The sequence below is a fragment of the Pelobates fuscus genome, chromosome 3 (genome assembly GCF_036172605.1).
Source record: "Pelobates fuscus isolate aPelFus1 chromosome 3, aPelFus1.pri, whole genome shotgun sequence".
NCBI classification, from domain to species: domain Eukaryota; kingdom Metazoa; phylum Chordata; class Amphibia; order Anura; family Pelobatidae; genus Pelobates; species Pelobates fuscus.
Window position 1 is genome coordinate 322,909,020 of NC_086319.1, and position 27,902 is coordinate 322,936,921.

Genomic DNA, 27,902 nt, shown 5'->3' on the forward strand with positions numbered 1-27,902 from the left:
TTATGACAAGGTTCATAAACTAGTTATTTGTTGGTGCTTAGATTGAAAGACTTGGCAAACAAGACATACTTGGAACGGTTTTCTTAAACAATTAAATGTTTTTAATTTGTTTAAACCTGATGGGTGGAAAAATAAACTTACTATCTTTTCTTGTAATTAAAGGAAAGCTCAAAGCACCATAATCACCAAAGTGCACTAGTGATTATGATGCCTGGCACCCCCTTATTGTAAGAAGTCAAGCCATTTTAGAACAGTTCCACTTACCTGGGATCTGCTTTTTTATTTTAATTTATTTATGGAAAGCCAGAAACTCCTAAGCAGGAGCTTCCTTTATTTCTAAGTTGAGCCATGCAGTTCTGGAATAACAAGTCGAGACCTCCTAGTTCTGTGTTGGAAATAGTGGAGGCAGGGAGCAGAACCCTGAGGACTCTAGGTAAGAAGTCTTAAAACAGTTTGACTACTTACAATGGGTGGACACCAAGGCTCTCCTGGCACCATACCACTACAAGGCACTCTAATGGTTATGGTGCTAGAAGTGTTCCTTTAAACTAAGTAACTATGAGAAATTTTCTGTCCAACATACTTCTCTCTGGCCATGTTAAGTTATACCTTGTTTATGTGTTACTCTCAGATAAAGACTAACCCAACACAGTTAATGTTTACTATACAGCTGCTATGTATTGTAAAAGTCAAATTTTCAGTTTTTGTCCCATCTTTGTTGCAATAAAATAGACTCTAATTTGGTAACACTTGAGGTTTCTTCAGATATCTGTACCTCCTTCAAGGATTCATAGATGGAGACAAGCCTCTAGTTTGACATTTATTTATTTTTTCCTCGTGGTCAGATGTCAGTCGTTTTCACACAGGTCTTCCTTGGTGACATGTCAAGACTTTCTATTCATAAACCAAAGCTGAAAGAAAATATTCTTAGTTGGAAAAACTGAAAATAGTCCAGACATGTTATTTGAAGATTAAACTCCTTTCTCCAACTGAAAATGTATGCGTACAAGTTTAATGTATTTCTGTATTGCAATAGTACATAGTGGGATACAGAAGCCTATGGGAAGGGCAGAACTGTATAAATGAAGACAGGAGTGACGTGACATCCAGAAAGCGAAACAGGGCCGTTGAGGCACCCAAATGGAAATGTACTTAAAATGCTATATAGAAAATGCATCTTGTAAGCGTATTTTGTGTTTTCCTGACATGGTGACAGAATAGAGAAAAATACAATTCTAATGGTATTAATGGGAACCTACTTTCTGCCCACCACTGGTCTAGTGGAATGGAATTAACCATCCTAGAAGCTTACTGCCAACGGCAATACAACTTTTATCTACAATTGCTTTATTTTAGCATAGCAAAAGAACATTGCAAAGAAAACCCCAGCAATTAGTCACTCATTTTGTAAGATGCTATGAAGTGCATCAAAACATGCAAATATGTTTTTAAATAGTATGTGAAAGCTTGCACAATTTGCAGGTTGTGCATTAATCAGTTATTACTATTCCTGGAGTAATCTGTAGCATAGGGACATATTCCTACAATTTACATAAGGAATATGTGGTATGCTCTACAGCATAATAAACATGGAAAACACCTACACCTGGAGAGAATAAGCTGAAGAAACAGATCCTGCCAAGAAAACCACTGCAGATCAGGGTAATAGTAAGGAGTCATACTTTTTTTTTGCAGAAAACTGTGAGCAAAATGTAGGCTCCACAATATGTGCCAGTTTTAATCTCTAGATCAACCATACCAGAAGAGGTTTAGATGCCGAAGCAAAGTTCAGCTGATGAGAACTTGAAAAATTGGATGGTAACCTGAAGTCAAAATGGTGAGCGTTCATTGTTACCTATTGGATCTTGTCCAGATTTACTAAAAACTCTTTGAGGGGGTTAGGCACTACAGAGGGAGGCCCAAACAGCAGAAAGCAATTTATATTTATGATCCCTAGAAAGAAGAGGATAGATTCTTAAAGGGTCACTTCAGCACCAATACAACTTTAATAAGTTTTAGGCTCATATGCTGTATATTTTTTTTTGTATGCTCAACTGTTTAAAAATGTTTTGCAAATTCTCCACCATAAGCCTGCCTCCTTAGCCATGCCTATTCCTACCAGAAAGATTTCCTTATCAAATGATAGCAAGCAGTCTGAGGCAACAGCATTGAGAGCAGTTTTTAATTCACAACCTGGCTGCAGACAATCAGGATATCACTACCCTGGTCTATCTAGGTGTCCTGTCCTTCTATACTACAAAGCCATGTGCATTAGATCACTCAGTGCTGGCAGTAGTGAAACTGTGTACATACACTGATAATGAAGTCTTTTCATGGAAAGAGAGGCAAGCTTTCTTAGACTTTGCTAATTAAGGAGAGTAGCATCAAAAGTTGTGTTGCTGCCCGGAGTGTCATTTAATTCCTAACCCATATTCCAAAAACAATTATGTAATATGAAATTTAGGGAACATGTTAGGAGTCAACTACCCATGTGGAATCACATGTAGTGCATTTGTACAAATCCTGGCCTTAATAGCGCTAACAAACATGAGCAAATCATGCAATAAAATTCAACATGTTTAGATGTTTCCATAGGAGTCAGTAAAATAACTTTACTGGGTAATGATGGGGAAGATCAAAGCTATCGGGACTGACTGATATCCTCCAATATTTCTTTCATAGACTGTAGCAATGTAAATAAATCTTACTGTAAAGAGAACTATATGCACAAGGATCATTCTTCAGTGTTATAGTTGTTATTGCTCCAAAATTAGTGAAGGTGACAGTCAGAGCCACAATGTACACATTGAAATTGGAGCATTCTAACAACAAATGAGTTCTGAGCTGTGCATGGCCTTACTCATGCATATTAAAATTTGAAGGCCACGACCGATAAACAGCTGAGATTACAACTGCACCAGACTGAATATGCTTATTAATGGAAGAAACATTGCCCATTTTAGCATACCACTCATATGTAAATTATACATCACAATCAACCACTGCAGGCTGTTTAATTTGTGCTAATTCTAAATAGACATTTAGCAGGACCATGTTTATGAAAGTATCAATTAACTACATAATACTACAACTAAAAACACACTATGTATTATATATAGCAGGTAGATCGCAATCTCAAAGGGCATATAAAATTAACAGCTGCCACATTGTGATGCATAACAGCAGATTACGAAGGCCCACCAATTTTACAAAACTAAACAAATGCCTTGGCCAGCAGAATATTTATGGAACTTTTATTCCTATAGTAACAGGTAACCAACATCTGAGGTTGTATTTACGTAATTTTAAGACCTGCTAAGGAACAGATGATTGTTGCTATATCCTAATGTGTAAAACCATAGAATTCAAAGAGTGTACTTTCTTTTTCTCATAACTGTAAATGCCCGACTAAGGTGAAATTCATTCTTTTGGTATCTAAAATAATGACACTTGCATAATACATAATACAGTTAAAATCATATGAAATGGGAGGGGGCTCAAGTCCAAATACCGGTCTTACTCCAAAACCCTTACAACACAAATACAGAAGTAATTTTAGCCTATCCTTTCCACCACTTATTATATTTTACTTTTCGAAGGTGGGGCCTCTTTCAGGTCAATTTTGCCACATTAACCCCTTAAGGACACATGACGTGTGTGACATGTCATGATTTCCTTTTATTCCAGAAGTTTGGTCCTTAAGGGGTTAATTTGTGCCACAATACTACCCACATCTCTCATTAGGGGCTCCAATTTTTTTTACCTAAACATAATGTGTGGTATGTTAAAAACAACACTCCTACCTTCCCAATGTTCCTCCAGCTTGGGTATAGTATTTATTGTAGTCTAATCGAAGAAGCAGCTGCGCCAGATCAGGATTGATCTGATGGTTTCGGACACTGGAAAGAATCCTGAACAGCAGAGAGGACTGGCAACTAAATCCCTAAAAGAGAGCATAGTTCAAATTTCTCCAAAACAAGCTCTCTGAATAACAGCAAGTCACAGGGAAATGCACTTACTTTTACAAGTATATCTAACTGGCCAGCTCCACGTTCATCTAACGGACCAAGATTTTGGCTCACCAACGAGCAGAAGCTGTGACATAAATCTAGGATTTCATTGAGACAGTGGAAGACCTGCAGGAGAGATAGGTGGTTCAGATGTGTGTCCAAGGTCATGATATTCTTGTTTAAAAGCTCACTGATTCCACTTACAGGTTTGAGTAAAATGAAGGACTGGGCTAGAAGATTGCTGAGGAAATGATCATGGGCCAGACGAATGCTCTCAAAATCACGTGTAGAATTTATCTGCTGCAACAACTGAGAGAATTGTGATTCCAAGACATCCACCTAACAAGATCATATAACACTGTAAGTTAATGCAAGCTTACGTGATGTCTGCTATAACACACAAAGATTGACAATACACCAGTAGGACCAGGTCAAAGCACCAAAGCAGTACACCTACCTTTAAAAAGTACCTGTCACTTTTAGTAAAGAGGTCTTTAAAACACAACCTACTTTTTTTTTTTTAGCAAAAAACAAACAAAAACATTTTAAAATGTTAAGGTTCCTTTGTTGTCCTGGCATATCTACTGCATAGCTCACTAATCCTGACGGTCACGTCAAATTTATATTGCTTTAATAATTTAAGATTGTACAATTCAGTTAACTTCCATATGAAATAGTTAGGCAAATACCTCTAGATCATGACAGTCATGTACATATGAATATAATAAGCAAATATAATAGCAAAATCACACTACAAGACACTTAAAGGAATTATAAATGCTTCTATTTTGAGTGAAAAAAATAAATAGTAAATAAAAAAAAAAATCGAGATGAACTTCTCTTAACCTACTTTCATTAATATGCATTTCTAAAACTTAGTTTCTTGATAATCAATTTTTTTTCCCTTTCAGTTTCTGCAATCCTTATGTTACCTCTTATTTATAAAGAGCCTCAATATTATGTGAAGAAAACAAACCGTGCATGCATTCTGTTACTGAAAAATGGTCTTAGATCCCCACTGGTAATGTTTTGCGATGCAGACATCTAGTGGAATTACAGTTTATGTCAGCATGCTATATTTTTGGTCTGTAATACGAGAGACGGAAAATTAACAACTAAAGAAAGTCAAAGTAAACAAAGCCCAATGGCCTCATGATATTCACCCATGAGTACTTAAGGAGCTTAGAGTGGAAATAAATGAACCTCTTAATCTTTCAGGATTATTTTCTTTCAGGAATTGTACCGGAGGATTGGAGGAAGGCAGATGTGGTTCCTATATTCAAAAATGATTCATAGACCTCTAGGCAAAAACGTGCAATGTCAATCAGCCATAAGACCAGTAAGGTATTGTAATACATAAAAAGGGGCATTACATCTTGGGATGGAAATATAATTTTGCCTCTTTATAAATCAAGGACAAGACCACACCTTCAATATTCAATTTTTGGCATCTGCATTTTTTTTATGGCACTAGAAAAAAATGCAGAGGCAGGCTACGAAAAAATAATAAAAGGATTGGAACATTTTAGTTATGAAGAAAAACGGCATATGGTAGCATTATACAGCGCTATTCTGGGATAATACAAGCCATTGTCTGGAAATCTATTCCTAAACAGGACTACACATATGACAAACGGTCACGCATTTAGACTGGAAGAAAGGAGATTTAGCCTAAGGAAAAGGAAAGAGTAATTTTTACAGTAAGAACAATAAGGATGTGAAATTCTTTGTCTGAAGGGGTGGTTTTATCAGAGTCTGCACAGATTTTATTTGTAAATTTGTTTTATTATTGGAATATAAAAGAACATACATTCTCATAACAGCAGGTTTACATCAGACCATTATTTCACAGACAGGTAATATTTCTTACCTGTAAGTAATACTGGAGATTGTCCACTAAAAATGCCATGTGGTTCCGTAGCCGACATTTTATAGCATCTGTTCGTTTTGATTCCAAATGTTTTCTCTGCATCTGAAGAGCCCAGCAGTGCTGGAGCTCAGACTGAACTCTGCGTACACTCACCAGGTATTTGAAAACGACATTGTACCTAACACAGGATATAAAACAAACTGAACTAAAAGAAAACTAGCCATCATTATTTGACAAACAATGTTTAAAAAAAACAAAAAACAAAACAATGACATATGGTTTGTTATGGTCACCCAGAGTCCTAACTGTGTATGGACACCCTTTGACAGTTGCTCCAGTGGACTTAAAGTGGCACGGTCATGCTGAACTTACCTTTCCCCAAATGCTTCCTCTTTCAGAATCTGTTCTTTTCTTTATCTTATGTTTTAAAGAAAACTAGATCTTTTTTTTTTACGCCTGACATTCTCTTAAACAAGGAGGAGCTTAAGTCAGCTCCATTTCCTGTGTCAGATAAATTTTCCCACAATCCTCACCCTACTCCGCCAGTCACGATTGTCCTATCATTTAGACTAGGGCGCTGGCAAATTGACTGAATACCCACAAGTATTAGGAAGCTATCTAGAAAAAAGCTGAAATACTTTTCAGCCAACTTTACTATCACGAAGTAAAAAATACTAAGTATTAGTAAATAAGGGAGGTTATAAATCTCCCTTCTGCCCCTTCCCACTATGCTGTGACTAGGGGCATGTCTAATAAACAGTGAGCAGGCAGTTGATCGCAAAAAAAAAATCTTTACAGGGGGAGGGCTCCGTGCAGATCACTGCTGCTTCTCTTTTTACATATTACATATTACAAGGAGGGAGCAGTGAGCTGGTAGCTCCCTCTTTGTAATAAGCAAACAAACCCCAACCCCCACCCATTGTCATTTAGGGCCCCTAATGCTAATAGGTGAGGGCTTGGGGGGGGACACTGTGTCCTCCTTAACCTGTTAATTATTTTAATAGGTTCCCCATCTTTTCTCCCCCGCAACACCTGTGATGCCTCATGCCACCTCACTGCACTGCCATCCAACCTATTTGGCTGAGCTCAATAAATTGAAATAGAGTTTTTTCGGAGGAAGTGCTTCTAGTGGCTGAGTAACAGCAACCAGAAGCCTTTAAACTCTGCTATAAAATATTGTTTTCACTTGCAGGGTTAAACTGGGAGGGGAGCTATATTGAGATGAAGTTGTCTGGGTGCCTGTAGTGTGCCTTTAAAAGCACATTTAAATATAGTTAAAAAAATAATTACAAATAAATAAAAAAAAAAAACTGTTGACACAAGAATATAAAAGATAAAATTAACATCCAAATTTATCTATAAGAGAAATAGATAAATGTATGTACTCAAAAAGCTGGAGGAATCCAGACTAGCTGAGTACAATCCTGGAGAGAAACCAAATAGATAAATGAAAATAAATAAATTAATCAATCAATTGATAGATATGAAATGAGTGTAGTCTGATTTAGATAAGTAGATTAACCAAAATATAGTGATAACAAGCCTTAATGGCTCACCTCCATGTGGATCCTATGATACCTTGAATCCTATTCACTCGAAAAATTACCGCTGGATACTGACTTTAATAAGCAATTAGCATGGTCAAGTCCAGTGGTTTAGAGTGTGAACAATAGGTAACTGTCAGGTAGCTGACATAGGTATCTGGAAAAGGTCACTAAAAGGTCTATAACATTGGTGAACACTGAATGGCTATTGGTTGATGCCAGTATTAAAACAGCCTATGGTATTCCGACTGTGATTAACTGGTTAAATCCAAAAAAGCTCAAAATCAGTGTTGGGGGTAGCATGCAACTTCACCTACTATTATTGCTATATCACTGTAGTGCTAACCTGTAGATAGTGGTAATAGCTAGAAGAGATGAGTTCGACATGTTAACCAGAATTCCCCCATATCACCCAGAGGAACCTCCTCTATAGACTCTAATAAAAATAGTGACCCAGCAGGAAAGGAGGTGAAAAAATTAGTTAGAGTGCCTCTATGTGCAGAACCATACTTAGAATGTTGGTTGCCTGCACATAGTGATAGATAGCTTAAGTGAGAAAGATGTGTACGTGAAAAAAGAGCCCAAAGAGCCCGACGCGCGTTTCGGTGCTAACTTAGATGCACCTTCGTCAGGCTGTTTTAATACTGGCATCAACCAATAGCCATTCAGTGTTCACCAATGTTATAGACCTTTTAGTGACCTTTTCCAGATACCTATGTCAGCTACCTGACAGTTACCTATTGTTCACACTCTAAACCACTGGACTTGACCATGCTAATTGCTTATTAAAGTCAGTATCCAGCGGTAATTTTTCGAGTGAATAGGATTCAAGGTATCATAGGATCCACATGGAGGTGAGCCATTAAGGCTTGTTATCACTATATTTTGGTTAATCTACTTATCTAAATCAGACTACACTCATTTCATATCTATCAATTGATTGATTAATTTATTTATTTTCATTTATCTATTTGGTTTCTCTCCAGGATTGTACTCAGCTAGTCTGGATTCCTCCAGCTTTTTGAGTACATACATTTATCTATTTCTCTTTACTCATAGGGGTTAAGCCCCAGGACACCCCTGGAGTGTCCACTAAGGTGTTTTTCCACTAGTAAGGTGGTCCCTTTTTCTTGGACCCATCATCACAAGTGGAATTTCTTCTAGTTATTTGTCAAATTTATCTATAAGCCTCAAACTGAAAGAGAATACAGATATCATCTTTGGATGAAGAGTACCGAGCTCAGTTTGAGAACACACCATCTTAATGCTGGAATAACAGGGTTGTTTTGTTTCCTTTTTAAAAAAAATTTTTTTTTGTTAATCTTTGTTTTATTGTGGCATAAGTGATGGGATACAGAAGAGAAAAGGTTAGAGTACGGTTTGTTCACAAAATGGGGTTAATACAACATTTGCATCTGATAGGTACACTTCCTTGTTCAGTGATGCCACTATTTTGTTATGTTGATTATCAAAACAGGTATAGTACAGTTTAACGGTAAATAAAGAACGATTATAAAATTTTGTGTCTGTAAACTGTAGTTGGAAAAAACAAGCTATGGATCATAAGGTCCGATTAGTACCTCGCTAAGTTAATAAAGTCAGACATTTGGGAACACATGAGTAAACAGTAAGCTCACAGTTGAAAGCAACATAGGAGTTAAAATAGATGCAGGCATAAGGCAAGTAACATAAGATAATGACCTCGCTTGGTATGTGGTAGCATGTCAACAAGATTAATAGGCAAGCTCTATAATATTAAGGCATATCTGATTCTATGTAGTGCGAGGCACTGGCTAGATAACAGCTTTACTCTAGTGAGCTGTGTGGCCACTGGGCATACACGCAATTAAGAGTGAAACATTTCTTATCATGAGATTACGTTTTTGCAAGCACGCTGGTAGCCTTATCAGGTATTTACCAATGCATGCATCCATTGAAGCAGGTTCTGGTAGGCGGCTAGAATAAGAAAAACGAGTGAGAATCAGTCAGTCTAGCAGCATCCATGAACATATTAAGGCGTGAGAAGTGGGTTGCAGTCGCGGCCGCCACTGGGTTTCAGCATTTGGTGCAGCCTTTCTTTGTGTGAGCGCGGCTTTCAGCCAACTCCTTGGAGTGGTAGTCCCTGCGTGTCCGCATTCAGGCTATGCCACGGCACCCCTGTTCTCTCTTCATCCCTCCAGGCGAGCTGTCTGAGAAGGGTAGGTGCACTGTCCTGCCGTCGGCTTGAGGGTCTGCGTGGTCCATGCTCCTTGCATCTTCGGCCCAAGGCCTGTGCGGGCACCCGTGCCTGTGTTCCATTGATCCCTTCACCAGGATCGTGGGCCCCCGGGTCTGTCGTGTTACAGACCTCCCCTGGGGTGTATGGATGGCTGTGGGGAGTTACCACCACTTGGGTCCCCGGCTTGGAAGAAGAGCCAGCATAGAGTCCAGCATTTCCCTTCCCCCGTGTAGCAAGAGGTGCAGATAGGGGTGTGCCCTGCTTTAGGGTGAGCTCTGAATGGGGCGGTAAATTAGTCGCTTTAAGGGCATCTTTGGGCCTTGAGATATTAGGGGTCAGTGTCACCTGAGGTCTGTGGTCAAGTCGCTCCCAAAAGTCCTGGCACAGTGCCTCAAATCTGGCATTAAAAGTGATCAGCCACTCCTGGGTCCCCTGGCTTGCTTGTGACTGTAGTTTTTCCCGGCTGGCGGCCATCTTAGGTGTGCCTAGTGGGCCTTGCTCGGGCTGTCTGTGCGGTAGTATGTTTGTGAGGTTGCCTTGCATGCTGTATGGATTGTATGGACCGGTGTATGGATTACCCCCACCGGTCCGGGGGGGGGAACGAGTGGTTCATGCATAACCCGCGGTCCCCGGTTGCAGGAACGGCCGTTTCCACCCTCCGTTAGACTCGCCTGGTGTGCAGGCCGCCAGTGCTGCGTCAGGCCGTGGTCCGGCGCGTTTGTCTCTCTGCTCGGGTCGGAGCTCTCCCCCGTCATTAGAGTCGGTTCGGTACCCGGCTGGGTGAGTTTTGGGGTTGGCATCCCGCTTAGTAGTGCAGTAATCTGCGGCAGTTGTAGGGAGCTCACGGCAAACACGTCCGGCGGCCATGATGGTCAGGCCCCGCCCCCCCCCTTTTTTAAAATTATTTTATTATTACATTTTCTGTACATGTACATTTGAATCTGCTGATCACTTATATGTAAGCTCTCTTTTCAGTTTAATGGGACATAATACTCACTTTTCCAGAACCGCTGGTGTAAAAAGAATGTGCAATGGCCACTGTACTTTATACGATAATCCCAGAGCAGCCCAGCCAGAGGTAGGAGCTTCTCTAGGAGATGTATCACGTGGAGGAACTTCACGCGGCTGGGATGGATCTGCGAGAAAAGAAAAAAAAAATTATAAACAGGAACACAAAAGGATTTTGTAAATTCCCCTATGTCCATAAATCAGTGGAGTGATATTGATTCAAGTACCAAAGCCCAACATAAATTGTCAACAGAATAAAATGCAAGCTTTTTCTGAAGAAAAAAATATAATAAATTGAAAAATTGATACACTCCTGTACACATTTTCCTTATTGTTTCACATAGAATATAATAAGATGTACAAATGTGAATTATAAAGATTTTGCTCACATACCTTTGAATGATTTGGTGTTATTCAATAGCAAAGTAGTATGAAGATTTCTCCACCATAGATAGTGTAGTATGATATATGAACCCTTTTAGCTAGCATTTTAGGATCAATGTTCTTTGCAAAGAACTCTCAAGGTAAGATATCCACTTCTATGGTGGCACCACAGGTGGGAATATAGTTCAAGAGACACACTTACCTTCCCTCATGGACACCTCTATGTTCTTCATGTCTCTTCAGCTCCTGGCAGCTTCATCTGCCAGGAGTTACACCGATCACGTACAGGAGTACAAAACAGAGGATGATGGGAGATACTATACAAAATAAGATGTCCTAGGTATACATTGCGCATCATGCAAAAATATGTATGTTCCCATCAACCATTGCAAAGAACAGCTGATTGGAAATGGCAGAAGTGCCACTTTTTCCTTTGTAAAAAGTCCTTACTTTGTCTCATGAACTCTGGGTTTAACTTATTTACCTGATATACCTTTGTGTTCTTTTCCATGGTAATCAATGGTCAAATGGAGCAAGGGAAGGAGGGTGTCATCATCAAGTAGAACTTTATGTGCTGATAACTGGAATGCTACATTTACATCTGATACAAAAAAAAAAAACGCAAAGAGCACAATTACTTAAAATTGTATAAAATCTCAACACAATTGGTTCTTTCTTTCACACACTCCCAAAAACATGATATTATTATTTTATATTTATAGCATATTGCACAGCACTGTACAATAGAGGTAATACAGACAAAATGAACACATACCAGTACAAAAGGAACAGAAGACCCTGCACCTGAGCAAACTACAACAGTTTAAATATAGACAAAAGAACATAGGGGGGCGCGGCGTGACCGCCAAGCGGAGTGGACGCAGGCAGCAAGTGCTCCTGCAATTACCGGTGATCCAAGCTACGATATCCACACAAAGGCTCTGAAACTGGTCACCCAGGGGCTGTCAAACGGTAAAGCAAATCGCGACCTCGGCAACGATGCCACTCGAAATCGGCCAGCGGCACTATGAGGCCTACACTCACGCCAGGTGCCGCTCTCCCGACGCCTACCTACTCTACTTACCTCATCACAGGCCCACGTTCCCCCCCCTATGGACCGGCGGGGGTTATCCCGGTCCGCACCGAGCCGGCACTTGAACCACCATACCCGCCTGCACTACTGGACCACCTCGATGGCAAGATGGCGTCGGATGACGGTGCTTGCAGACAGCTATCCTCTCGGCCTCTATCCGAGCGCCTGGACGCCATATTCCGGCGCTTCTGGGAAAAGCTGGAGCAGAGGGCCTCTCAAATACCCCGCACAGATGCAGCAGAGACCAGGGGTCACAGGAAGCGACAAGGCCCCACCCCGGGCGAAGCGAAACGCCAAGCGCCTGTTACCTGCACCAAAAGCCCGTCCAGGCCAAAGGTCGTGAGGGAACCCCCTCCGCGGATTCGGCCACCACGCCGGAGGGCCGCAGGCGGCAGATGACCAACAGGCCCCTCCGAGACGCCCACAAAGGGAGAGACCCGGCCTCAAGCAGAAACCGAGTCAGTGGCCCAAGGATGCTGACCATGAACAAGGCCTGGAGCCAGGGTGGAGCCAAACATCGCAGACGACCCCTACCCACTCGCCAAGACTACCAGGGGCTCACACCCAAGATGCCCAGCAGAGGGATAGGCTGATATGGAGGCTGGAGCTCTGAAACCTCCACCACACACACCTGGCGGACCGAACGGCAAAGGCAGACCACCCCTTACTATTTAATCGATGACCCTGAAGGCCTGGCTGCTCACTTCTATGGGACTGCAGATCTAACTGGACTGTGTCATGCTTTAATGGACTCATTGTGGTAACCACCGTGTATTTTACCAGTTTAACCCAGCTGACACAGTATGTAACACCTGGTCCTACCATTTTGGGGGAACCCAGCCATACCCTTCCCTGAGCTTAGCTTAGCAATGGATGAAGTCCGGTCCAAGGTACCGGCTTGCATAGGGGACAAGTAGAGACACACACAATAGCTGACCAGACGGAGGGCCTAACAAAAGACACTACACGTACTACTCCTGTACCCTACACCAAGACAGCCGATTAAGTCCACGCCAGGGGTAGTTAACTGGGGGTGGGGGTGCTGGGGATAACGGCAGCTCACAAACTACCTAGGCTTCATGCCGGCTCACGTATGCTCACGTATGCTCAGCCTGAGACACTCTAATCTACGCGTAGGCACACTACAAGACAAACTCCTCATACTGTTACTAAGTTGCTGTTAATCGTTATGTCTTATTTCTATCTCGACATTACCTAACTAACTCAAGCTTGAACCTTAGACGTATGTTTCCTGTAATTATTAACAAAAAAAATGGTGCCGCCATTGCATGCCATGATACTGTTTTCATTGTTTTACTATTCTAGCATGTACGCGCTGTTGTGGCGATACAAGCTCGTTTGTACTACCCATGCACCAATGCAAAAATAAAAATAAAAAAGAACATAGATAATCAATTTCATTATAAATAAAAAAAAATCAAGCACGTATTGCTTCTATATGTGTGCACAATTCTTCAAGTAGTAATGTGGTGTGGCACTCAAGGGATAGGAAATAGTGAACCCAAGTTCAACCTGGTACACCGTAGTATGAAGGACACCAGTCTCCAAATAGATAATCAAAAGTAGAAATTCTACAGGTTCGAAAGGATGAGAACGTCAAACAAGATTTTTTTTCGAAACAGGAACACAAAAAATATACGTTTTGGCATCAGGCCTTAGCGGGATTCTATAGTGTTATGAATACAAATCTGTATTTTTAACACTATAGTGCCCTTTGGTCCCCCTCTTCCCTCGCGGCCCCGCCCCGTAGCAGATAAAGGTTTTTTTTAAATGTAGTCACTTACCAGATTCCAGCACGTCCCTCGGCACTGGGTTGGCACTCTGCCTCCTTCGATGGGGGGATATTGCGTATTAGACCCTCCCCATAGAAAAGCATTGACGAACACTGGATATCCTTGTGCAAAGCATGAGAACCTTGAGCAACGTTTAAGGGACTCAGAGTCCGTTAGAATTCCCGGAAGTGCCTCTAGTGGCTGTCTGATAGAGTCACTTGAGGCAGTCTTAGTCCTGCAAGGTAATTATTGCAGTTTCTCTAAAATTGCAATGTGTTACAATGTCCTTAGAGGGTCAGTGCACCCAAACCATTTCAAAGAGATGAAGTGGTCTGGGTACCTATAGTGTCCCTTTAATCATGTATATATACACATGATTAAGCCTCAACGACAAAATGCTGTTTGTTTTTTGTGTTAATGTTTCTAAAAAAATGTTATTTGAAGATCTGATCCTGTTGAACCTGTGTATTTTCTACTTTTGTGAGTACAACTAATAATAAATGCCTCCCAACAAGAAAGATTGGCAGTCAAATCGACCGCACACTACTGGAGGAACATGGCAGAGCACACTTAATGTTAAAAAAAGCTCAGCTGTGTAGCAATCAGACAAGTTGTTATATTTTTGATACTGAGCAATATACTTGAATGATGTCCTATGGTGTTCAATGACTCACCGTGTTCTGTTACTGCAGTGGGAGGAGTTTTCAGCATGTGCTGAGCAGTATCAATAAAGGCTTGGAACAACTCCCCTCTTCCCAGAAGATAGAAATCCTTAATAATCTACAATAATAAATACATGAGCGTTATCTCTGGAACGCCACTTAGAACAGATGAGTAATGGGAAAAAAACTAAACACACAAAAAACAAAACCCACAACACATAACTAAGCACTGTTTGAACTAAACTGCGGCACCATCTTTGAATCAAGCATCAAAACAATTATATATACAACTTAAACACTCGTTGAAAATGTATTTTGAGACAATGGAGATTTAGATTATTGTTCAATAATATTTAAGTGGTGAGTGTAGTAGCATCGACCGTTTTTTATGCTGTCACTGTAATTTCTTGGTAACGTATCAATGTCAATTTGAAAATAGTTTAGGAAAGGAACATTTCAACATACATACCTGCTACTAATTTTAAACATTAAAAAGGATTAAAGATGTCATAAATACACTTCATATTTCTTCCCTCAACAGGGAACACTGAAGATTTATTTAAATAAACAAATCGATTTAAAGCTACTCCACTCTAATTAAAGATACATATTACAACAATGTATGATTGTTTTGACCACCTCACTCTTCTTATAACAGATTGTGGATTGGGCAGGTGCTGCTAAACAAGTACAAATCCACTGCACTCATTTCCTTCAAACAGGAAAAAAATATATGATCTGCATGATTTACACAGTAAATTAGATAATGTATCCCTCCCTGCTAGAAACTTAAAGGGACACTCCACTAACAAAATACAAAAACAATAATAAAAAAAGTCACTGTTTAGCATTTATTTCCCAAATGAAAGTTTGTATTAATTTTTATGCATTTTCGGATTGGGTGTACATCTAAAATCCTCTTGCAAAACATGCAGTTCTCTTGTCTGCTGCCTTGCAAACTCGCCCCTTCTAACTCCGCCTAGACTTCCTGGGCTGGCCAATCACAGACTTCCCAATGCAACTCAATGAGAAGTATTTGCAAGTCAGGTTTTCTGAGCTATTGCCTGCCTCTTAAGGTTAGCGCCACTGAGCCAATCAAACCAGGAAGTAACAGGACCAGTCACCTACTTAAAAGTCAGCGGGATGTAACAAGGTTAATTTAGAAAAGTATAAATTTCTATCGAAATATCTATGTCTGGAGTGTCACTTGAAATAAATAACATAAGGAGTTTGTATTCCTGTCAAGGCACATTTAAACAGTGGATTGTAACCCTTGGGTTAATGCCCAACACTGGGTCACTGTGTTAATTCAGTGTTCCCAATGATTGATGCAAGCGCATTAAACCTTTCAGTCCCCAAGCATATGGTCACAGTAATTTGATGTCTGCAATAGATTTGCCTTCATTAGTGACCCACTTAACACTGGGATGAGTCTAATGTAGGTGTTTTGCAGATTTAATCTGCTCTGTGTTACATTATAATTTATTAACTGGTCTCCAAGCTCAAGTTACAAGTTAAGATTGGGCCTTTAAACCAATTTTAGAGTTGAATAATTGATTTCAGACCCAGTGAAAAAACAAATGGTTACGGAGAATTCCATATATTGCGTATTGCACTACCACCTTTTGAGAGAGGTTTGAGTGGAAGCAAAGTTAGGAACTATGGGATTTAGAAACAATGTAGGTGAAAACGGTATTACAAACTAGAGGACAAAAAGCCTAAAATCTTATTATTAATCTTGGAAAGGGAATAAAAGATCCTAGGCCAAATTATCCAGACAGGGAAAAATATTTAAAAAATCACTTATGATTCAGCTCAGCAATTTTAAACTTGCAATGTCCTTTTCAATTCTCCACAACTCATTGAAGTGTTAAAGGTTTTAATGCTAAACAATAGTCGCCAGCAGCCCATTCCTCCCATGCTGCCTAAGCTAGTGAGGACGCATTTGCCAGAGTAGTAAGGTGGCTGTGAGTGAGAGCATTTAACCTGACCACTACCAGCCTATCACAGTACCCATTGTTGAATTGGTATGGCTAGAAGGTAGTGTTTAATTCTCTGCTTTAGCCATACCTCCAGTAGGGATCAGGGACCTTTATTTCCCGTTAAACTGCTTGAAAATGAATGGAGAGACAATGCCAGGGTACTCTAGGCACTATAACCAATTCAATGGAATGAAAAGGCTATAGTGCCTACAGTCACCCTTAAATGAATAACCTGTTGTGGGAAAAATGAATTATTTCCAAAGATGAAACAGATAGATAACTACATGTTTATATATACTAATAAGCATCAAATAACCTTAAAAAAGTAAAATGAAAGGAAATAGGTCCACAAGGAAGAAGAGCACCAGGTAAATCCTGCTTTCAGAAAAGTATAGGGGAACCAATATGCCCCATAATTTGTGATAAAGCCTGTACATCAGGTTAACACACAATTCAGCAAATACTTTATTGCCTTACTGTGCCACCATATGCCGTTAACATTCATAGAAAGAGGCTATGAAGAAGGCTCTGCTCAAATCAGCACACAATCTATGAGGATGTGAGGTAGGCAGATATACATCATGAGGTGTCTTATTCTAGAACACTTACTGATCGGGAATCCAAGTTCCAAGGCAGTGATATTACCACTGCTTTAACCAGCTATCAATTTAAACATTGGTGGTTAATTCCACTTTCCTACAGACACCTGCCAATGCTACCTCAGTTATTTTGTCCTAGCCCACTGTTTAGTTTTAACATTTTCAATATTAATTAAATCCTTACAGAGCCATTTCTTACCTTTAACTGTCCTAGAAGGTCTGATTCTTCAACCATAAGCTTCCACAAGTGCTAAAAACAATAACACAAATACAAATTTGAAAATAAAACATGCTGACAAAAGGTGAATCCATATATTACACTTTAAAAGAAGTACATGAGGGTGCTATCAATCCCAGTTCAATATTCAAATATATAAGTGTACATGTTATAAAATATTATTGTCATCTCTACAAGTTTTGTTTCATACTGACTGAACAGTTTAGCACAATAACTGACCTTTCTCTGCTATCAGAGAAATAAGGAATTTTACATCCTCATCATTCATTCAAATTTTTATGGCAACATCAAGTTGTGAACACTGAACAAAGCTGTTCCTGGCTGTTTTTATTGGTCCCAACAGCGTAAGCTCGCACTCTGAAGGAACACAACAAAGACTTTTGCTGGCTTCAGACACAGTTTGCTGAATTGGATCCATTAAAATTTGGGAAAATATTTTCTGTAGGTCGTTTCCTATCAATGCACTCCATCTACAGCCAGACATTACACTTAACACTAGCTATTGATTGTTCATGCAACTAGGATTTAGCTGGAAAAAACTAATTGTGTGTTAAAGGGTTATTCCAGCCACCATGACCACTTTAGTAATTTGAATGGTGGTAGGAGTATGTATGTGCACGGTTTCAGCTTGAAACACTGTACATACAGCATTATTTTCAAATGTGTGCTGGAGTCTGGTTGCACCCACAGCACACGTGACATTGGCAGCCAGAACTCTTTTCCAGGCTGCCAATGTCAATTCTGTGTATAAAATAAATTTGCCAGAGCGCACGGCATGCTACCAACAGACGTGAAACATTTTACCCTTGCAGGCAGAGGGGAAGCTAGTTCTCCCCTTCCAACCTTCCTCCCTATAGGAACTTCCTTCCACCTCTCGTCTTGCCGGCCTGGAGCACGGGCATGTGCTCTGAGTCAGCAAATGTATCCATTCCCAGGCCTTTTCTACAAGAAGCCTATGATTGGACCGTGAGAGGCCCTTATGTGGTTGGAGGGGGCATAGAGGTCAGTGCTGGGAGTTTCGCCCAGCACTGGATTTCAGGTAAGTTAAAATAAATAAATAAATACAAATTTTAGCTCTTGTTGAATATCGAGGCTGGGGCGGACCTTTTCCATAGTGCCCAATAAGGAATTTTACATAGAAAAGGTCCCCCCTCCTCCTCAAATGGGTTGGAGTAACCCATTAAGAGTTATAATTGTTTAAGGTAAAAAAAAAAAATTATATAATTGTTAAAATCATTACCTCGGCAACTGTGCTTCTGATCCTATCAAGAACAGATTCAAAATCTACCAAACTGAATAGTGGTTGTTGTTTCAGCCTATGCAGTTCTGCAGCAAATGTGTCTTCCTGATTTTTTAAGATTGAACCTGTTGGGGACAAATAAACAACTAAAACATGCTGATGAATCAGGTTTTCTAATAAACCTTTTTTTTTTTTTTAATGCAATGTTTTTTTCAGTACTCTACACCAGTGGTTCCCAAGCCAGTCCTCATGGCCCACCAACAATATATTATTTATGTATTTCCTGGTTGTATTCCAATGGAGATACTGACAAAACTTTGACTGTTGTTGGGTCTTGAGGACTGATTTGTGAAATAAATCAAAAACAAAAATTACAGATTAATGCTAAATAGGTAATGTAATACAATTGAACATTCTTGGTTGTCCACATTTTAACATTTGCTACACTTTTGGACTATGAGTTAACATGTGCACAGATTACTTGCAGAATGACCACCACCACCAGCCAATTCATCTGTACTCACACTACAAGGCCAGGAAAACATGCAATGTTTCGAAGGGCAAAACATTTACCATTTACAATGCAGTCTATTTAACATATAGACTGCCAACATAGTGTTAGAATATGTACTTGGACCCATTCTCTTTAATATTTTTATTAGTGATATTGCAGAAGGTCTTGATGGTAAGGTATGTCTTTTTGCTGATGATACTAAGATATGTAACAGGGTTGATGTTCCAGGAGGGATAAGCCAAATGGCAAATGATTTAGGTAAACTAGAAAAATGGTCAGAGTTGTGGCAACTGACATTTAATGTGGATAAGTGCAAGATAATGCATCTTGGACGTAAAAACCCAAGGGCAGAGTACAGAATATTTGATAGAGTCCTAACCTCAACATCTGAGGAAAGGGATTTAGGGGTGATTATTTCTGATGACTTAAAGGTAGGCAGACAATGTAATAGAGCAGCAGGAAATGCTAGCAGAATACTGGGTTGTATAGGGAGAGGTATTAGCAGTAGAAAGAGGGAAGTGCTTATGCCATTGTACAGAACACTGTTGAGACCTCACTTGGAGTATTGTACGCAGTACTGGAGACCGTATCTCCAGAAGGATATTGATACCTTAGAGAGAGTTCAGAGAAGGGGTACTAAACTGGTTCATGGATTGCAGGATAAAACTTACCAGGAAAGGTTAAAGGATCTTAACATGTATAGCTTGGAGGAAAGACGAGACAGGGGGGATATGATAGAAACATTTAAATACATAAAGGGAATCAACACAGTAAAGGAGGAGACTATATTTAAATAGAAGAAAAACTACCACAACAAGAGGACATAGTCTTAAATTAGAGGGACAAAGGTTTAAAAATAATATCAGGAAGCATTACTTTACTGAGAGGGTAGTGGATGCGTGGAATAGCCTTCCAGCTGAAGTGGTAGAGGTTAACGCAGTAAAGGAGTTTAAGCATGCGTGGGATAGGCATAAGGCTATCCTAACTATAAGATAAGGCCAGGGACTAATGAAAGTATTTTGAAAATTGGGCAGACTAGATGGGCCGAATGGTTCTTATCTGCCGTCACATTCTATGTTTCTATGACAGCGCAGTAAAAAGACTGAGAAATGTCTCCTACCTGTTCTGGATATATTAACATTTTGGTTTTCAAACATCTGTACAGATTCTCCCACAAACAAGATCTTCTCAGCGACTCTTACAGGAATGTAGGAAGGCAGCATTTCCACTCGCAAAGAAAACTGTTTGAGAGAGGGTGCCAGCATGTTCTCCTCCTCAATTAGGCGCTGTCAAACATGAATAAATAGGTAGGAAAATAATAATTTCAAAAACATCTCAATATTTGTTACGTAAACAAGCATCTCCACCAGCGTTGCTCTATAAGTTGATTAGTCTTGGCATTGATCGAATGTGTTGTGTCATTGTGTGACAACCTATTAGGATATGTAAATTCTTTAACAGCAGAAGAGATGTTTTAATTAGGACAACCTTGATATATTCAGAAAATGTGCGCCAAGTCATCTCTAATCTCACCAGGTCCTGCAACTCTCGTAGTTGTTTTCCTGTCAGTCCCCCAATACCCAAGTCCTCCTCTTCTTCATCAGCTTGGGCAGTTGAGCTGCCAGATGCGGATCCCTGTCTAACAAAGAACTCTTCATATTGGTCCAAGAGAAGACCATGAAGCATCCAGGCTGACAACTGTTTGTACATCACTCCATGACACACTGCTAGAATTCTGAAAGAGAAACAAAAACCACACATATACACAGCAAATATGGACATTCATATTAAAGGGACACTTCACAAAACACAATATATATGTATATATATATATATATATATATATACACACACACACACACACACATTTTAATCACTGTTTAACAGTTATACCCCAAATGAAAACATGCATTTTCTCATTGGTGTTATATCTAAAAACAACTTGTAAAAGTGGGAGTTATCTTGTCTGCTGCCTTTGCAAACCCTCCCCTTCTAGCCCCACCCAGACTTTCTGTGACTATCCAATTACAAACTTCAAAATGCAGCTCAATGAAAAGTCTTTGCAAAGCAGGTTCTCTGGCCAATTATTGCCTCTTGAGTTTAACTCCACTAAGTAACCAAACCAGGAAGTATCAGGACATGTCTGATTGAAAGCCAAGGGGGATTACCAGGTTAATTTGTAAAAGTGTAAATTTTCAAAATGAAAAAAAAAGGGCACACTACACATAAAGCTTTTCAGCATGCTTTGGGGGTCTGGAGTGTCCCTTTAAACGTATTCAGAGCATTGGTGGCCCACCACTTGTTTTTTGATTATCAAACTTCCCATATTCCCCTAACCCAACACATATTGCTGGCTGGTGGTGAAAGTTGTTACTGACCACAAGAGTTATGATCACTCCAAACATGTTTATTGACATACATTACTGGCATCAGATTTGTATAAAAGAAAAACAGAAAATGTACTTTTCGAGGGCATCACGGACGGGCGGCAGACCTCCACAGCTGTGCTTGTAAACTGTTTCCAACATCTGACAGCCATGAATCTGCAAATAAATCAGGTCTTATGCAATTTTTATTTTTTTAAAGTAAATTATATATATATATATTTATTGAGCAGTTAGATGTGGCAAAAATTGAACCATAAAGAACATCACACAGTCATTACTAGAATGCACTTGTCGAGTGAAGTCGAACCAATACATAAAGTCTGTAAAAGGACGCACACATCACTATATCAGTCAGTCGGAACAAAACTGAAAGTGAAGCTTGAAAAAGCTATACAGATATTTTACACAATTTTTTATATATTTAATTTTAAAAAACAATTATAAGATACATGCTGACAATCTTCCTCACTTTATGTTAATGAGAATAGGTTCACAATGTACAACAAAACTGATGACATAATACAAGAAAAACAAAAAAAAACAAAAAAAAACAGCAACAATAAATCTGACTTGCTATTTTACGGTGAATGGCAGGACATGACATTCTAGTCAATATTTCTTTCCAAATAAATTTGACATTTAAGTAAAAAACACGCATTTGTTGACTCATCTTTTCAAGTAACATCATGAAATCAAGGTTCACATACATAAAATGTTAGGAAGCATCTGAAGGCAGTATAACTGCCAGCGACTGTAAAAATAGCAAAACATGGATTTTAAAAAGGGGCAGTACAGGGACTATGTGACTGTACACTACAGGTTTTATATGGAGTGGAATAAACAAATATATAATCAACGCATGTGGTGCTATATATATTGATAGGTGCTAGGCTTCAGCACAAGTGCCTGACGTATTTGTGGCTACTTTGGAGTACTATTTCTATTCGTTACATGCAGTACTATAACTCCGAGTAGTGAAATAACAGCTCTCCCCTGCAAGCATCACAGAAATAAAAACGAGCAATTTCTTGTTAATAGATCAAATGTCTCCTTAGAATAAAGCACAAGAGAAAAGGATTATCTGTGAAGAAATCATTTACAATCCTCTGTTCGCTCTACATAGGCCTAATGCTTTAATAAAAAAAATAAAAAATATGATTATACAATGGTGCTTTGTTATATGAGGTATACAAATAAACAATACCTTTTGGCTCTTGATCTGCTCCACCACAACCATCAACGATGGAAAGAGGAGATGAAACTGGGAAAAAGAAAAAAAAAGCACACACACACACACACACACAATTTCAGACATCTTGACTGGAGTAAAAGTAAGAACACACATGGATGTCATGGAGATTTAGATTTTAAAAACTATGTAAACCGCATTCTCATATAACGTTTCACAAATAACATATTCAACTGCAACTAAGTAAGGAACTAGAGGTACACTGTTCAGCTACAACATTAAAACCACCTGACTAATATTGTATGGGTGCCTCTCGTACGGTCAAAACAGCATTGATGCATCGAGGCCTCCATGGACCAGATTTGTTCTTCCAGCACATCCCACACATGCTCAATAGGATTGAAATCTGGAAAATGTGGAGGCCAAGGCAACACCTTGAATTCTTTGTCATGTTCCCCAAACAATTCATTTTATTGTTGCAGAGTGCATTAACCTGCTGAAAGAGGACACTGCCACCAGGGTACGTGTCAAAGAAGCATCCACATGAATGCCAGGAACCAAGGTTTCCAGCAGAACATAACACTACATCTGCTTGCCTTCTTCCCATAGTGCATCCTGCTGCTATCTCTTCCCCAGGTATGCACACGCACCCGGCTGTCCACCTAATCCAAGATAAAAAGTGATTCTTTAGACCAGGCAACCTTCTTCCATTGCTCTATGGTTCAGTTATGATGCTCATGTCCCTATTGAAGGCACTTTCATTGGTGGACAAGGGACATCAAGGGCACTCTGATCGTTCTGTGTAAATGCAACCTCATACGCAGCAAACTGAAATGCACAGTCTGTTCTGACACCTTCCTATCGTAACCAGCATTACTATTTTCAGCAATCTGAGCTACAGTAGCTCTTCTGTGTGATCGAACCATGTGCATCAATAAGCCTTGGACGCCCATGGCCGTGACGTCTGTTCAAAGATTGTCCTTCCCTGCATTACTTTTGGCAGGTAGTAACCACTGTATACTGAAAACACCCCACAAGACTTGCTGTTTTGGAGATCCTCTGACCCAATCGTCTAGCCGATCACTATTTTAGCCTTGTCAAAGTCAGATCTTTCCACGTGCCTATTTTTCCTTCTTCCAACACATGAAATTCAAGAATTGACTGTTCACTTGCTGCCTAATATATCCCACTCCCTTGACAGGTGTCATTATAACAATATAATCAATGTTATTCACTTCACCTGTCAGTGGTTTTAAATTTTGTGGCTGATCAGTATACATTTCTATTATTTTTAAATAAAGTAGTTAGCCATATGGAAAAAAAAAAAGCACATACCTGGTCCAAGGAATAGTTGACATGTGAAATTGAAAGATGTGGGTCAGCCAAGAACTGGAACCAAAAAAAATAAATCAAATAGAAATTGATGAGTTCAGAGTTTTAAAGTGAATGCATGTATAGGCCAACTATACATTTTAGTTGTTGGGTTTTTTCTGTTTTCTTATTATTTTAGGACATGGTGTTTTGTTTTGTTTTTTAAATCAACTTAGCAAAAGAGGTAAAATGTATTAAAAACTACAAAAAATATATATATTTTTAAATGCACATTTCTGGGTATGGGGCACTGGCCCAGAATGCAGTTTACAAGATCTTAACAAGATCTTGTGGTTTATAGGTTTGGTGTGGACACGATATTCATTTCTACAGTGAAAGGTTATTTAAAAAAAAAAAAAAAAAAGTTTCTACAGAATTTGCAAATTTGTTTATTTTTTTACGTTTCATTGAATTGATCTTTGTGATGTAGAATGAACAAAGCTTGTTTTATGCTTTAAGTGTTATAAACAGATATTGTTGTTACTTACGAGTTATTGGACATAAAAACAGAATGTCATTGTACAGCAATGGTTAAATGAGCAATTTCAATAAATAAAGTTCCCAAAATTTCTACAGAAAAAAAATAAAATCCTGCTACCACATTATCCCATGTCAAATGATGGTATGTGTCTTACTTCTTGTTCCAAGTCTAGTAAAGCTTGTCTATATGGTTGAAGTATTGAATCAAGGCCTCTGCAAAATGCTCTTAGATAAATACCATGAAGCCCAATCTGTCCTTGTTGAGAAGGATGATGATCCTGATAGAAAAGAACAAAAAACCTATAAATATTTCATAAGGCTTTCAACAACCATTCACTCACTATGGAAAGCAAAGTCTGTCATCAAATTATTTTTTTTCTTACGTCAATGCAAGTCTGATGGCTATAAAGGGGAGCCCATTGAACATGTTTAATTGTGTAATAAAGACTAGCATTGTAACAATCACATTCTACAGTAGCAGATAAATGCTAGAAGAGTATAGACCAAACCATTTCAAGAGCTTTTGTTTTGTATTCCTGCAGACTTCATTTTTGCTCTTCTTTTAGATTGGCATGTTACACGTGACAATGCTCTTTGGTAGCTATCATAGAATATACAGAGAATTGTTAGGAATTTAAAGTGGGATTGAAATTTAAGTCAAAATAGTGAAACTGGATAAATGCTGTAAGTCAGGTATGGTTTCAGGTTGGTTATACTGACTAGAAATCCTTTCTTTCTGAAAAATATTTAAACAGTAAATTTACCGGTTGTTGAACGTGGCCTGTGTACTGCTCTATAAATTCTGTGAATCGGATGTAGTCAGTGCCAAGCTTGCAGAGACGATTAAGAACACTGGTTTCACCAGGATGGAGAAATGGCAGATCCTGTGATACCTGCAATACAAAAGATACCCAATGCATGACTAGAGATAGGTGGGAGGAGCCAGGAGGAATATGAAAGACTGGGGAACAGAAAAAGGAGCAAAGAGGTATAATCATGTTTGAGGAAAGGCATGATTAGGGAGAAAACGGTGAATGAAAAATCAATGAGACTGACAAGGTTATTCGAAGTGAATATCAAATTTAAAGGACCACTATAGTGCCAGGAAAACAAACTCGTTTTCCTAGCATATAGTGCCCTGAGGGTGCCCCCACCCTCAGGGTCCCCCTCCCGCCGGGCTGAAGTTGGAGGATGGGGTTAAACACTTATCTTTATCAAGCGCCGGGCTCCCTCGGCGCTGGGGACTCTCCTCCTCCTTTGGACGTCATAGGCTGAATGCGCGCGCGGCTGCATTCAGTCAGTCCATAGGAAAGCATTCTCAATGCTTTCCAATGGACGCTGGCGTCTTCTCACTGTGAAAATCAGTGAGAAGCGCGGAAGCACCTCTAGCGGCTGTCAATGAGACAGCCACTAGAGGCTGGATTAACCCATATGTAAAAATAGTAGTTTCTCTGAAACTGCTATGTTTACAGCAGGCAGGGTTAACCCTAGATGGACCTGGCACCCAGACCACTTCATTGAGCTGAAGTGGTCTTGGTGCCTATAGTGGTCATTTAAGGCCAGAGTAGTTGAACTGGAAGCATAACAGAGTTAGAGCATTTTGACCTTAAGTTTGAAATTCCCTTTGTATTCTCTCTTTAGTGAATAAGCCATGTAAATATTTGGCTGGGGAGTGACATAGCTGAGACATTTGTCTCACACATCAGCACCGGAGGACCAGATTGTTCTGCACCAGTGTCACTGTATCATTTCATCATGAGCTAGTGTAGGGACGTTTTCCATGTTTTGCTACTGCAGATCCCAAATTACTGAAAGCTTGACAAGCAATGTCTGCTGTGCCTGGAGGAAATTCTCTTAATAGCCTTACATTTCTCACCAGCCAATTGTTTAAAATAATTCCCTAAATAATGACACTAATTAAACAATTATGTAGCCTGAACTACTAGAGTGAGCATGTTTTTTTTTTCTTCAAGCACTAGAAACAAACACACTAAGTTAAAGGGACACTATTGGCACCCAGGCCAGTTCAGCTCATTGAAGTGGTCTGGGTGCAGTGCCCTTGTCCCCTTAACCCTGCAATTGTAAGTATTGCAGTTATGATAAACTGTAATAATTACCTTGCAGGGTTAATTCCACCTCTAGTGGCTGTCTACCAGACAGCCGCTAGAGGGGCTTCCAGGTCCTTAGGTGACTTGGTTGCCTAACTGATGCTGGACGTCCTCACGCTGTACATGAGGACATCCAGCATCAAAAAGACCCCAAAGGAAAGCATTGATTCAAACCAGTGTAAGCATGCAAAGCAGCCAATTCTTTTGTATGAGAAGCACTAGTTCAATGCCCTATATAAAAAAAAAAAAAAAAGCTTTAAAAATGAAGCATGGCGGCATTTCGATGCACCATTTGTTATCAATGCTTCTCTGTGAGAAGCATCTGATTAGACAAACATCCAATCATGGCATCCTTGTGAAGGAATAAATATAAAGATACTGGTCATTTAAATAAACAAAAAATAAATAAATAAGGGGTGGCAGAATTTAAAGCAGATTAAGAAACACATCTAGGCAAAAACTAATAATTATGAGCATGTTCCTTTAAGTATATTGACTATACATTCTGAAAGGAACGTGCTACTCATGATTATAATTAGAGAATAAATGTAACAGTCCCTAGGTGCTGTGCTATAATGTTTGTATGAAGCCTAGGCTGTCTGACAGCTGCCAGACTCCTAAATACTGTAATATAATAATTATATATATATACACACACACACTGTATTACTGTATTATCTATATACTGTTATATATATATATATATATATATATATATATATATATACACACACACACACTGTATTATCTATATACTGTTATATATATATATCCTGTATTATCTATATACTGTATTACATATATCCTGTCTTATATATCTTCTGTCTTACTGTATTCTCTATATACTGTATTGCTGTATTATATATATACACTGTGTAGTGTAATGTTATATATATATATAGTATTACCTGGAGGCCTGTGCGCTTGTTCCAGGTGAAGATGCTGCCCGGGTACCCGCTCAGTGCCAACAGCAGCTCATGGATCATTGCCAGGCCGGGACAGAGCCCACACGGTGTATTACCGGAGATTGCCCTGTGCCTGCCGCCGCCAGAGCCCGCCAGTCCGGTGTTTTGGTCCTCAGTGAACTACATCTCCCGACACGCATTGCGCGACTGCCTTACATTTCCCGACGTGCAGTGCGGCGCTGATAGTCTATGGACAGTGGTAGAACGCTAGTAATATTGTAATTCTACAATAATGTGACATATCCTC

At 39.5% G+C, this 27,902-nt stretch overlaps 1 protein-coding gene across 2 annotated transcripts; it reads right to left on the minus strand.

The window, feature by feature from the left end:
- TUBGCP4 (tubulin gamma complex component 4) lies at positions 1-27,780 on the minus strand. Of its 2 annotated transcripts, none has more exons than XM_063448958.1 (18): positions 27,599-27,780; positions 25,347-25,475; positions 24,738-24,860; positions 24,067-24,120; positions 22,747-22,803; positions 21,619-21,698; positions 20,689-20,890; positions 20,276-20,441; positions 18,642-18,766; positions 17,363-17,413; positions 14,595-14,700; positions 11,528-11,635; positions 10,640-10,778; positions 5,881-6,058; positions 4,215-4,349; positions 4,020-4,136; positions 3,804-3,943; positions 1-911 (listed from the first exon to the last, which is right to left on the minus strand). In XM_063448958.1, exons 1-18 carry the CDS (start codon positions 27,674-27,676, stop codon positions 899-901), a joined length of 2,001 nt encoding a protein of 666 aa, XP_063305028.1. In that variant the 5' UTR covers positions 27,677-27,780; the 3' UTR covers positions 1-898. The 2 variants fall into 2 exon arrangements, with proteins under 2 accessions (XP_063305028.1, XP_063305026.1); XM_063448956.1 differs by having other exon boundaries at positions 11,519-11,635.
- Between the last annotated feature and the right edge of the window lie 122 nt (positions 27,781-27,902).